This window comes from Stegostoma tigrinum, chromosome 4 (genome assembly GCF_030684315.1).
Source record: "Stegostoma tigrinum isolate sSteTig4 chromosome 4, sSteTig4.hap1, whole genome shotgun sequence".
NCBI classification, from domain to species: domain Eukaryota; kingdom Metazoa; phylum Chordata; class Chondrichthyes; order Orectolobiformes; family Stegostomatidae; genus Stegostoma; species Stegostoma tigrinum.
Window position 1 is genome coordinate 28018719 of NC_081357.1, and position 13841 is coordinate 28032559.

A 13841-nucleotide genomic window follows, 5' to 3' on the forward strand; every position below is an offset into this window, starting at 1 on the left:
TAAAGTCCAGGCCGCTATAAGCTTTATTTATTGCTCTTTCCACTTGACTGTGATCCTTAATGATCTGTGCAGGTTTATAGTCAAGTCTCTTGGTCGTTTCAGTCTAGAGAAAACGTTGGTTTAAGGATAGCCGACTGAGTTTTTTTTCCATATAGGAGGACAGTGTGTTCTCAGGAGTCACTGATAAAACCATTGACTTCTTCTCGGCAGTAATTAACTAACGATATTCTTTTATTCATTTCTTCCCCTTGTGGCTTCCCTTCAGTGCATCTGATATTCACCTTAGGGCGGTTAGTTTCACAGTCTATCCAATCTCTGAATAAAGACATTTCCACTGTTTTGTATTGAATTTATTAGTGACTACCATGTATTAATTACTCTCTAGTTTTGGACACATCAATAATTGAGATGCTATAATGAACAGAATTTTATTTGGAACTGTAAGTTCAAGTAGTGAACGGGAACTTGCTTTACAGTACAAAGAAATCCTTACTAGGAAAATGATTGACAGGAGCTTCCATTAGCTGGACTTCAATAATGTTTTCTTTTACAACAGGAATTCTAAATTAAATCCTTATAAAAACAGGTAGTTATGTCAATAACATATCCTGACAGGTTTTTAAAACAACTGAGACTCTCAGTCTGTTTCATTCCTAGAAGTCATCGATAATGCTGGAACTTGCACAACTCGATCAGAGTAGGTTGGGGAATGGAAGGCCAAAATGCTTGTGAGCAGAAATAGAAGTGGATTGTACACATCTGTCATGCAATGGATGATGACTTAGCAAGGCTTTGGAACAATTTTGGATATTATTGATGTGAGGCAATTTGCTGAGGCTGACGTTCAGTGTTAGGTAGCAATGTTTGCACTATTGTGACAAATGTGTTTTGGGTGAGGGTGATTAGGCCACAAGCCGTTTCAATTGGCATCACATGTAATGTTTTGTTTGAGGGAATTAATTGAATAACTTTTACTCACTATATTAGGTCAGTTGGTTATCATTGTATAATTTGTTGAGGCGAGAAGAACTTTCTCAATTGAACATCATTGAAATCTTTCTTCACACTTGAAGCATCCTACAGATAGCATTACAGTATCATTGACTAACATGCAAAAGTTAAATACCCAGTCTTGTGAAGTGAACTGTCTCAACATTACTGATTGTGAATGTAAAAGTTGCAAAACTTCAGAGTTCAAGAGAGGGAGGCATCTGTTGCAAAGCATAGCATATATTATTCAACTGAGCCCTGAATTGCTGGGTATCACAGAATCTCTGTGTTCATGACTGAATCTGTTTGAATCCTTAAATGAGACTTTGAAATTTAAATAGATTTTAAAGGGTAGAGGTAGGAGTGCCCACTAAGCTTCATGCAGTTTAATTTCAAGACCTCTGTTGTTCAAATGGAGTGAAACATTCGAAAATTACTGCTTTAGTCTTGAAAGGATTGAATTCTGTGGCACATTGCCCAGCTATGTACAGCTTCTTTTAATATGCTCTGTTACCTATTACTTAGAATAGACTTGGTGGAAATAAAGTATATTATTCTTGGCACCAATGAGCTGTACCATTCAGTCCCTAAATATTACCAGCTTTGAGCACGGTTCACTTACTGAATATTATATAGGTGCCATGTGCCACTGCAATTTCAAGTTGTTATAAGCAATTTGTTAATTTTCTATAAAGCCCTCCAGAGAGTTTTAATCGTGGCTGCAACAGGAACTGACTGATTTCTTCCAGTCCTTTTTCACCACTAACGTCATGATTTTTTTCTGTCAAGTCTTTGTTTACTTTGGAGTTTCTATCCCTCTGACTGCATTGACTCCATTACGCTTTCCGTCATGCCTAAATGTGAAGCATTGGGTAACCTTTGTGACAGTTAAATGAAGGAACCATGTTCCCCTAAATATAATTAATTGTGAATACTTAGATTGAGCACTCTTCTGTGTAAGCATATTTTAGTCTTTAGCAACACACAAACAGACTTAGCGTATTCTGCAAAATGTCATTTCCCCATCTTTAAAAATATGCGCTGTGTGTAAGTACAGGGATTGATGCCATTTTATTCTTTAGCTCAGTAGTCCTCGTACTGTGGTCCTGGGGTCCGTAGAGAGTCTGAGAGTCTACAAAATGATATGAATGCGGAAAACAGGAGCAGGCTGTGCAGCGTTTAGTGTGCTGCAGTCTCACTTTGGAGGGGAGCATGAGTGCAGGAGAGCTGAGAGGGGCATGAAAGCACGCTCAATTTCTTGAATCTTCATTTAACAGTTTTCTCATGTAATGCTTCCATAATATGTAGTATTATAATTTAGGTAGGGGCAGGAGGTGATGATTACTAATTCATTTCATTTTACTGGCAAGTAGACATTATGGCCTTAAAGGACACAACTTTAGCAAAAATCATTTTGTAATACATGGCCTCATATTATCCTACAGAGCAGCGTAGCATCTAATCTACCTTGAGCAAGAGCATGGGATGTGCCTCACTGGTATATTGAAAGGCAGTACATTACACCAAAAAAGATAGAAAATCGCTGTTTTAGCTGCTCTGTTTTCTGCCTAATTGACACTTATGGAAGAGACTTATTTATGTGCAAACAAAACATTCAGAATCATGGTTCACGGGTCACTCATTTTTCAGAATTGCCTCAAGGAGCACATTCTGTAGCAGAACTAAAATGATATGTCGGCTAGAGGTTTGAAAATTTGGCTATAAATTTTAAGTGATTCCTTAGTAGAGGCCTGTTGATCTTTATCATTATACCATGATAATTATATATCAGCATTTTGCTCGCAATCCAGAAGTAAGATTTATTTAATTTTACCGTTTACATTGCTTGAAAACCAATGAAGTGTCTTTTTTCCTTTCAAAGGTAAGCCCTTAAGGACTCATTAATATTCCTGACTTGCAATACTTTTTTGTAACAGAAAATGTAATATTTGGATCTGCAGTCTAATGTTGCTGTTTAATGAGAGCATTCACATTTATCCATTCTGGTCTACTAATTGATCTGCTTTGGCAGTGTGCATAGTAAATAGAGATCAAACATGGTTTCTGTTGGAACATGATTGGAGGTCAAATGATACTTGAAAATTACACAGATGTACTTCAGTCTACATGTTAAAATTGTATATTCTGCCCTTACTATGGTAAGACAACACAAGCAGATTTCATTATAAATGTGGACATCAGAATACATACTAAAGTTGACAACATGAAGACATCACATAATTAATGTGGATGATGTATTTGTCATCGGTACCATAAAATTATATATATGTATAAATATATATATTATATATAAAACATATATTGTTTCTTGACTTCCATTATTACCATTTGGTTAATTTTCTGTCGCACACTTCAAGCATTTTTATTTAAATATCTGTGGATGACAATTGCTTTAAGTCAAGAGGTGCGTGCAATCACATTGTCAAGAAAAGATGCAGACAGAAAGTCAGAGTTGTGACGAATGGATTACCTCAGGAAAAACCCATTCACTGTTTATTTACTGGCAAGTAGACATTATGGCCTTAAAGGAACACAGCTTTAGCAATAATCATTTTGTAATACATGACCTCATATTATTCTCCAGAGCAGCGTATCATCCAATCTACCTTGAGCAAGAGCTTGGGATGTGCCTCACTGGTATATTGAAAGGCACTACAATACACCCACATGTACATCACTTTACACGTGTCAGACTTTAATAACAATTTAAAATAATTTGTATAAAAAGGCACAAACTGGCAGCTGCTTAACCAATGAGAGCTTAATATTGTATTTCCAATCTGAGTGATCTTTGCTCTTGTTTATCTAATTTATTCAATTTGGATACTTCTCTTTTAAAGTGACATGGTTTTACTTTTCAGCAGAACAATGCATTGTTTATTACTTTAAAACTATACTACTTTCACTGAGGCTCCTTTCATTATCAAGCATCTTGCTATTGCACTTATGGTGCTGTGGACCCATATGAAGCTCAGTAAATTTCCTCATTTTTCCAGACTTGTGGGGGGAGCGTAGTAACAAAGTGGGTAACATAGATCAGGCTAAGTTGAAATGTTAATGTTTTCTGTTCCTATGGATTCTATTAGACCTGCTGAGCATTTCCAGCATTTTCTGGTTTTATTGCTGTAATCAATAGCTATTGCTCTAACTCCTAGCTACTTTGTTGTAACATGGAACTTCCACATGAGAATTCAAAGCAGAGAGAAAAAAAATTATGTATGACTTGGCAACTGGCAACAATGTTATAAAACACAGAATCAGCAAGTAAACACAAGGGGCGACGTATGCTGATTGGTTGAGAATTAAAATCATGCCTCATCGACCATATTGTTGTCAACAAAATCCATTTACTTAACTGTGGCTGTGAAGGTGAGGATTTGGCACTACATTAGTGAGCTATTCCAGTTGTTAAAATTGTAAAATGTGCAATGGACATCTCTGGTCTGTTTTATTTCTCTCCCTTCATTTCCTATTGTATAATTTGTTAGATGTTGCCTAAAAGCTTAATTTCAAGAATGACATCTGATATTTATTGCAATGACTGCTCAACTGATGAGCAGCAGAGAGGGTTCTTCATTATTTACTTATTTGCCATACATGATTGTATAGCCAGTACTGCAGCAATTTCTGAAAGTTGGAAATACACAATTCCAAAAAGAGAGGATTCCAGACAGGAAGGTTCTGCCAAGACTCCCATTTTGGAAGTGGGCAGTCTGAACAGATTGCAGCTGTGTGTTCCAGGCCACCTGCAGCCTGACCTCCTGTTACACAAGCTGCCTCTGGGACGGTTAGAGCTTCCCCAGATTTACTGTCACATCTGTTACTTCAGTTGAAATGGACGGAAGTGGTATAGATATATATATTAGAACACTCCAACAACAAAAAAAACGATGATCAAGGGAATAAAAAGTACATTAATACAGTGAAGAAACTTATAAAAATCTGCGACCGATTCTGTCGGATTCCACTTAAATGCACAAAGCAAGGTTTCTCAATGTCAGTGAAATAACCTTGAGTTAGTTTACTTGGTTTATGACAACATTGAAGAACAAATTTTGCACAAGGTATTGGGAGGCCTGCCTGCGCTCATAAGTGCTTTCAGCTCCATCTAACTGAGTCAAACAAGACAGTTTCAATCAATACACCACCAAAGTGTCAACCTAGATTCAGAAATATGGAAACGTGGCAATATTTAAAGCACCGAAAGAGACGTTGTGGGCCCTAATGCCCATGTTGTCCAAATGCAGAATTATCTGGCCTTATTTCACCTTCTAGCTCTTGGTCTGTACCTTTTTAATTTACAGTATCCTAAGTGCACATTGAAGTGTTCTTTTCTCTAAAATGTAATAAGAGCATCTGCCACTAGACAGGCTATAACCCACAAACCATCTACATTAGGGGGAGGGCTACTGACTGAGTCAAGCTGACACTGCAGTCATGCCAAATTGTTTCATTTAGTTAGTAACAATGAGTACTGTTTGAGTGTTTTGTAAGGCTATAATTCATAATTAAGATGCTGCAGGAAAAGAAACTTTGTCTGTCATAGCAGCCTTTGCAAATGGGATATTTCCTTATTTTTCTTTTGGTACAGTTCTCTTTTAATTAATAAAACCTAATTAATGATTCACTGCTACAGTAGCCTCTCAGAGGCACTCCGAAATTTGACAATCGGATTGGATACGTCAGTTAATCTTTGTAATCAGTGGCATCATGAGGCCTTTCCCATTTCCTGTAAATCTTTTCCTCCTCTTGGGCGTATTCAAGATTCAGATTCCTGGTGTATATGGCCCTTCACATTTTTCTAGCAACTTCAGTTAGTTTCTCCACATTCGGTTATTAATCACTTTAGTGTGATGTGCTGATTCAGCCTTAGAATTGATCAAAATGTCACCCTCATTAAGGAGCAACTTTGAAACTCATGAATCTAGGTTTAAGGCGTGAAGACTGAATGGCAAGGATATAGTAGCATCAGGTTTGTTAGACATCACAAGATCACACTGAAGCACCTTTATAATAGTTTGAAAAAGGTCTGAATTTCGAAGGGTTGATGAACTCATGCAGATTGCCCACTGTGCGCACAAATGGGCTTTTTTCATATTGGAAGAATGCGAGGAGTGGGGTCCCACTGATCCAGCTTTACTGCCTTTTCATTTGCTTATCGTTTGGACACCCTATCTTTGGGACCTACCATATAATTGCACAGTGACTGATCAGGGAAGGAGCTGAGCTCCAAAAGCTTGCATTTTCAAATATAACTGTTGGACTGTAATCAGGTGTTGTGTGATTTTTGTTACCTTTTTTTTAAAAGAGGGAACTCTGTATTTCTGAGAGGAAATTCCATTTGGGGCTCCCTCAGAAATGCGAACTACACTTCCATGCTGACAGTTCTTTCATTGTGCAGAACCATCAGAAGAAGACAAGCCATGTTCCATTTTCACAGCAGTCAGTCTGCCATTTAGAAATCATGACAGCTACTTTGACAATAACTACATAAGATGTGAGATGTTTGGGTGCTTGGAGGGCACGGTGACAAAGGACCCAGGTAAATGATGCAGTGTTTATGGTAGTAGGATTGGGTGCTGGTTTGGGAGGTGGGGGTGCCCAAGTTCAGACTGGCAAGGCAAGTGGGGAATGTGCCCAGTAGTGGGGCAAGATGGTATGTGTCCAGTGTTGAAGGGAAGGGAGAATTGGGCACAGAGAACTTTGGTGGAGAGGTGTTTTGGAATGATGTCCAGTGGTAGGGAAAGAGGGGTTTTAGAGATGGAGTGAGAGAAGGATGTAGCATGTTCAGCAGTGAGGAAGTGGGTGTTGGATTTGGTGATCTTGAGGATATCGGGGGTCTGGCAGGTACAGTTGGGTGTGCGTCAAGGTGAGTTTGGTGTTAGTAGATCGGTTACTCAGGAATTAGACTGTGTATTTAATGTTATACTGAACTGGCCCCTGCACAGTCAAAGCAAGTAACACTCTCGTCCCTGTGCTTCAGTACTTCTGACCATCTCTGAAAGTAGATTCTCCAGCATCTGCAGTTCCTGCTATCTCTGAAAGTAGTTTCAGAGATAGTAGGAACTGCAGATGCTGGAGAATCTGAGATAACAAGGTGTAGAGCTGGATGAACACAGCAAGCCAAGCAGCATTAGAGGAGCAGGAAAGCCGACATTTCGGGCCTAGACCCTTCTTCCGAAAAATGATTTTTCTGAAGAAGGGCTAGGCCTGAAACGTCACCTTTCCTGCTCCTCTGATGCTGCTTGGCCTGCTGTGTTCATCCAGCTCTGCACCTTGTTATCTCTGAAAATTGTATAGTTTTCCTGCTTTTTTCATTTGCTTATTGTTTGGGACCTACTACGTTATTGCACAGTGACTGATTAGGGATCCTGCAAGTCCATGTTCAAAACCAGTATCTCTCCTGACCTGCACAGACCAAGACCATTGTTTCATGCTGATAATTATTCCATCAAAAGGCAACAGTGCTATATTACATATGACGATCAGCTTTACAGAGAACCCAGCTTCATAATCTTACTTCCTACATTTGATTATTGTCGACAACTGCAATACAAAAAATGCAGAACTTTATGGGTTCCTGGGCATTTCCTTTCTTGGATGACACATTTTCTAAATTAGGATGGCAGCTTGTTGCTGCACATTACAGGAAAAAAACTTCAAAGTAGGAAAGGAAATGTTTCTTTTGCAGTTTTTAGTAATGTCAACCAATTGCTGATTCGGTTCCTGCAGGTTGAATTGAGTGAATTATTCCATGCCGATTAAATGCAAGGTTACTTAAGAATGAGGAATCACAATTTTGCTACAGCTGACTAACAGTAAGATATAGAATCTACAACATGGGTGTGGAAGATCTAACAGCAGACTGCTATTGGAAAGCACTTGTCTTGAAGATAACGTGCACTTAAATGCAGAAATATTAGCTATTCAGTCATAGCTTTACTAGAAATCTGTTAATCACATGCCTTTGTAGCAAGTAATTGTCATGCAAAAATGATTGTTTCTTTGTTTTGCATGGAATAAAATCAGTTTAAAATCTATTGAAACTTGCTGTTTCAACATCTGCTCCAGTTACACTACTAGAATAAGATATAATCCACTTCATTGTATGCTTAAAATGTGTGAATTATTGATGCCGAACTTCAAGGAATCTTGAGAAAGTAAGTTATTTTGATTAGCTTGTTTTATTCAATCCACAAGACTGAAGCGATTCTGTTTATACTAACGTTTCTTCCATATAATTAACACTTTGATATATTTGAAACATTATCCTGTGATTTTGTTACCTTTCTTGCTTGTAGCTAATGTTATCCTGTTAAATACTGGTAAAACTGTTGCTGTTACAGATATTGAGAAAATTATGATCGCCATTCTAGTCAGTTGTACATAACTGATTTTCTACTTTCTTTCTGTATTGTCTACACTTCTTGAATTGTGAATTTTGGGCTGTCTTTTGTTTGGAAATGCTCAACATGACCTTGTTAAACATTTAAACATTTTCATGTTTGCAGAAAATTAGAAGATGCACTATTTTATAAAAGTAGTTATACTGCTGCTGAGAGGCAGATTTGTGTAGTGCAGCCTGCCCCGAAAGGCCACAAAGTCTGCCACAATTCAGCTCATTTATTTTCAAGCACATCCTGAAATTAATTGAAATTAAAACTGCATAGAGCAGAAAGTGATTTTGTTTTAGAAAATTCTTTTTGTTGTTACAGCTTCCAAAAAAAAGTTTTAAACTAATTGTGATAGTTAGAAGGTACTCCTCCATACCTCGGTGACCTACTGTGGCATTGCTCATGGTGAAGTAGGAGAACAAAATAAGTTTTTAGTGTAATAGTTGGAGATCCTAATGCAGTTCTGAGCCTTTCATTCAGTTCCAATTATCATGAAAGAGCTTATTGTTCCATGAACAGGATTGGGGCCAGAGAATTTTAAGTGACAAATGCTCTTCTTGAAAGAGAGTATAAGGATAAACCCACATCTACAAGCCAGTCAATTCACTTTCTGTGTGGGGAAAGCTTTTTGACAGAATAATCTGGGACAAAGTTGACAATCATTTGGACAAGTATGGATTAGTTAAGGAAGACCAGGACACATTTGTTCAAGGACAACTGTGTTTAACTAAGTTGGTTTAGTTTCTTGATATCATGCAGTTGATGTGGACTTCCAAAAGGTGCTCAATAATGGTAAGCTTTCCAGCAAAGCTTAGATATAAAGCTGGCTGAATGACAGGAAACAGAGCTGTGTTTGAATGAGAGATAGTAGGAACTGCAGATGCTGGAGAATCCGAGATAACAAGGCGTAGAGCTGGATGAACACAGCAGGCCAAGCAGCATCAGACAAGCAGGAACGCTGACTTTTCGGGCCTAGACCCTTCGAACTGAAGAAGGGAATGCAGTGGAGTTCCATAGGTGTCATTGTTAGAACTCGTGCTTTTCTTGAAACATATTTGATTAGGATGTTCGGGGCATAGCTTCAAAACTTAGAGGTCACAAAAATTGGAATTATTGTGAACTGTGAGGAGGATACTGATAAATTTCAAAAGGATGTTGAGTAGTGGAATGGGTAGGCATATAGTAGATTAAATTTAATGCAGAAAACTGAGAGATGTTTTAGTGGGAAGAATGGGGAAAGACTACATAAAATAAAGGATGCATTTCAAATGGTTATGCAAGAACCGCAAGACTAAAGGACAGTGGAGTTATTGTGAAAGTTGCAGTAGAAGTTATTTGACTGTTTTCTTGCTTGGTGGGACATGGGTGTCTTGGCATTCCCACAAGTGTGGTTCTAGTCGTTTCTTAAGTGTGCTAGAGTTCTCTCTCAATAGCGGCTGAGGATTTTGATGCCAGGTACCCCTCCACCAATCTGGACCCTTTCTTATCTGTTGTGGGTCATCTTCTCCTGGAGTGAGAAAAAGGGAGGGATTGAGTGAGATGAAAGTGGGTGGCGTAGCCAGTATTGGTGCTGGTACAGGTGGTTGAGGTGTTGAGTGAAAGTTGGAGGATGGTGAGAGTAAGTGAGGGAAGATGTTGCAGGCAATTGTGAGAGTGGCAGGGCATGAGCTTTGCTGGGAGGTGGATGCAGTGGCAGCGATAGAGAGGTTCTAGCAGATGTGCAGTGGAACAAATTAGACCTTTGTGTTGTGACCATGCTATGATTCTATGATCACTAAGCCTTTCTGCAAACGGCTTGAAGGGCAGTGATGTCCCTTTGACTGTGGATTTATAGGTAGATGAGGAATTGCTTGGGATGTTTGATGCGTAAGTAATTCATTCTGCATTCTTTTTTTAGTCAGCGGAATCTGGCTGAAATTACAGAACTGATCCACACAGCTTTCCTCGTGCATCGTGGTATAGTGAATATTATGGAGGTGACCTCGTCCCATGGATCACTGAAGGATATGCAGTTTGGCAATAAGATGGCGGTCCTGAGTGGAGACTTTCTTCTGGCAAATGCATCCACAGGCCTTGCTCAGTTACAGAACACTAAGGTACTGAAATGCTGTTTTGCATAGTTTGTGTAACATACAAGAGAGCAGGTTCTTTTCATTGCAAATGATATGTTAATTAAAATCTAATTTCAGGACGTGCATAAATGAATGCATTATAACTGCTTCACAAACATTTGTAATAAGGAGGAGTCATTTCTATGTTAATTTGGCATAAAATGCAAGTTTTGTAACCACTGTGGTAAATTGTAGGCTGCTGTTGTACTGATCATTTGTCTCTACACATAACATTGACAATGGAAGAACCAGATTGTTAGACTGCAGTTGCCTTGGCACCTAAATTCTTTTAGCTTTCTATTTTTCTCCTTTTTCCACTCTTAACCCCCTTCTTAAACGTGATCTTTTCAACCAAACTTGGGACATCTCTGCCAGCATCTGTTCCCATTTGAGAGATAGCAGGAACTGCAGATGCTGGAGAATCTGAGATAACGAGGTGTAGAGCTGGACGAACACAGCAGGCCAAGCAGCATCATAGGAGCAGGAAAGCTGATGTTTCGGGCCTAGGCCCTTCTTCCTGTACTGTTCTATGTTCAGTGTGGTAGGGGACAGGCTGGGTGTGAAACACAACTGATTTATCAATCCGTGCAACAAATTTGTAATCCAAGGCATACATATGGGGAAACTGGCTAAGATTGCCAGTTGTGATTAGGCACACTAACAGTTAATTAGCAAATTTATTGTGTCAAAAAATTGTTGTGATGTGGGAACGTGCAGTTGTTTTCAAAACATTATTGCCAGTAACAGATGGAGCCTGACTCCCATCCATCTGCACAACACATTCATCCCCGTATGTATTTAGGGGCAACAATTAAATATGAGATTGAGGAATTTCTATCTTACACAGTTTTAATGAAATGCAAATCGCTTTGATTATTGCCAAGGGTAACTTTAGCTGATTCAATTATTCTTCCTCAGGCATTTATTTCCCTGTGGATACCATAAGTGTGTTTCCTGGAAGAAATGCTTTTGATACATTTTAAAAAAGATTTTAAGTGTTATGTAGTCTTCTGAATTTACAGCAAAATTGCTCCATTTGTGGTGTAAGACTATGAATTACAGGCAAACTTTGACTATTGTATTAACATTATATTATGTAACTAAATGCATTTGATAAGTAACAAAATGCCTAAATAATGGCAGAATGTAACACTAGTAAAGAATGACTCTTTTATTATGCAAACAGTGCAATAATCACAAAAGTCCACATGAACAGATGGGTCTTTAGATCATTTTTAAAAATGCAGAATATTTTCTAAATAAATATGCAATTGCATTTTCGGTGTCTTGGAATTAATTGTTAACTCCTGAGAAATTTTACAGCAGTGAATTTTTTAGACTTTTTACATGTTTTTTTGTAATGGTAAGTGATGGATGCAATCTCTGCAAATGTTTAGGTCTTATGAATCAATATTTCTGTTTGGAGCTGCCCTGTATGGCTTTTCCAAGCAGGTAGTAATGCTTGTAACATGTAATCATAAAGTTACAATATTGCATTTTAATGGAATGATTGCTGGGCATTTTATAGTCTAGAGCACGGCTTGATTGCGTTGGGTGGGGGAGGGTGGCACTGACAATTGTTCAGTCTTTGTTTTGCTTAGGGGGATAATTATGATGGAGTCCTTAATTTTGCATGATCTATAGAAGAAATGCCCTTTTGATTCTATAATTCTTCACAGCTTTAAACCTTTTTCAAAGGCAAAAAGCAAAATTTAAATGTCTGCCTGAAAAGCAAATGGGCCATCAAAGACTAGTTCTCGTACATTTTAACTTGTGCAAATTGATTTGAAAGGTTCTCCATCAACTGCTCGTAACAATCACTATATAGATCTGTGTATATACACAGAAAACGAAGTGATAAGTACTTCTGGCACACAGATTTAAACAATTTCATACTTGTGTGCAAAAGCTCCTTCATGTATACATTTGAAAGTTTTCCTATAATTATAATTGAGGTAGTTTAATGATTTTCTTCCACAGTGTATTGGGACTGAAGTGTATGTTTCAATATTAGACTGTCAAATTTGGTACTTATGCTTGGTACCAGCTTCAACAACAGAAGTGTTCAGCATTACGATTCAAATTTGACAAGCCATTTTTTCTTTTATTCATTCATGGGATGAAGGTATCACATGGTTAGGATGTCATCCGAGAGACCATTTAAGAATCAACCACATTGCTGTAGGTCCCATACAGACCAGACCAGGTAAGAATGGCAGTTTCCCTGCCTACAGGACTTTAGTGAACCAGAAGGATTTTTCCAGCAATGAACAACTAGGGTGTGATGGAGGCTCATTGGTTAGCACAGCTGCATCGCAGCACCAGGGCCTGCGTTCGATTCCAGCCTCGGGACTAGCGTCCGTGTGGAATTTGCACATTCTGCATGGGGTTTCCTCCGGGTGCTCTTGTTTCCTCCCACAGTCCAAAGATGTGCAGGTTAGGTGGATTGGCAATGGTAAATTGCTCATAGTTTCCGGGGATGTTTAGATTAGGTAGGTTAGACAAGGGAAATGCAGGGGTAGGGGAATGGATCTGGGTGGGATGCTCTTCAGAGGACCAGTGTAGACTTGGCCCAAACGGCCTGTTTCCACACTGTAGAGGTCCTATGATTCTATGAACAGTGGGTTTATGGTCATCATTCAACTCTTAATTCCAGATTTTTACTGATTTCAAATTCCGCCATTTGTTGTGTTGGGATTCAGACCAGATCCCCGTATGTTACCCAGGTCTGGATTAACAGTCCACCGATAATACCATTTGGCCATCACCTGCCCAACATGGAATCAAGGGTTAAACATTTTAAGCTTGTTTCATAGTTTTGGTTTTTACGAAATGATGGCCAAACTCTCCTCAACATTAATACAGGATCCTTGTATAAAGTAACATCCACTAATGCAATGTACTTCCTGGTAAAAGAGAAAATTCGTGGTGTGCATGAGATATTTTGTTGTTTGCCTGTCTGGATGAAGAGTGTTCATCCTGCTGATGTTGTGGCTAACAATGCACTGATTATAATATTGGCCTGTTGTCATAGAAATTTGAATATTCAAATTCCACCCTTCATGTTGTGAAACTGAGTAATTTTTTGACCAGAAAATGTGGCCATAACCTGGTTGCTCATAAGCTAAAATGACCTAACAGTCTAGTCAGTTACATTTCAAGAAGACATCCCACTACCTCAGATAACTTTTGGCCTTGTACAGTCAGAGACGGGGAGTAAGACTGAGGCAGAGTAAGTCACTGGGAATTTGGGTCAAAGTGAGAATTTACTGGTAAATCTTTTACAGCTTCAATTCTTACTTCTAATGGGGTAAATGTTTGGAGG

General features: G+C 38.6%; 1 protein-coding gene across 5 annotated transcripts in view; it reads left to right on the top strand.

Annotated features, from left to right (window-relative positions):
- Positions 1 to 13841, top strand: part of pdss2 (prenyl (decaprenyl) diphosphate synthase, subunit 2) — a 257335-nt gene that overhangs the window by 132382 nt on the left and 111112 nt on the right. For all 5 annotated transcript variants that reach the window (XM_059645248.1, XM_048530440.2, XM_048530442.2 and 2 more), the window contains one exon: positions 10303 to 10501. In XM_059645248.1, coding sequence (XP_059501231.1) covers positions 10303 to 10501 — 199 coding nt within the window. The remainder of the gene's footprint in view (positions 1 to 10302; positions 10502 to 13841) is intronic.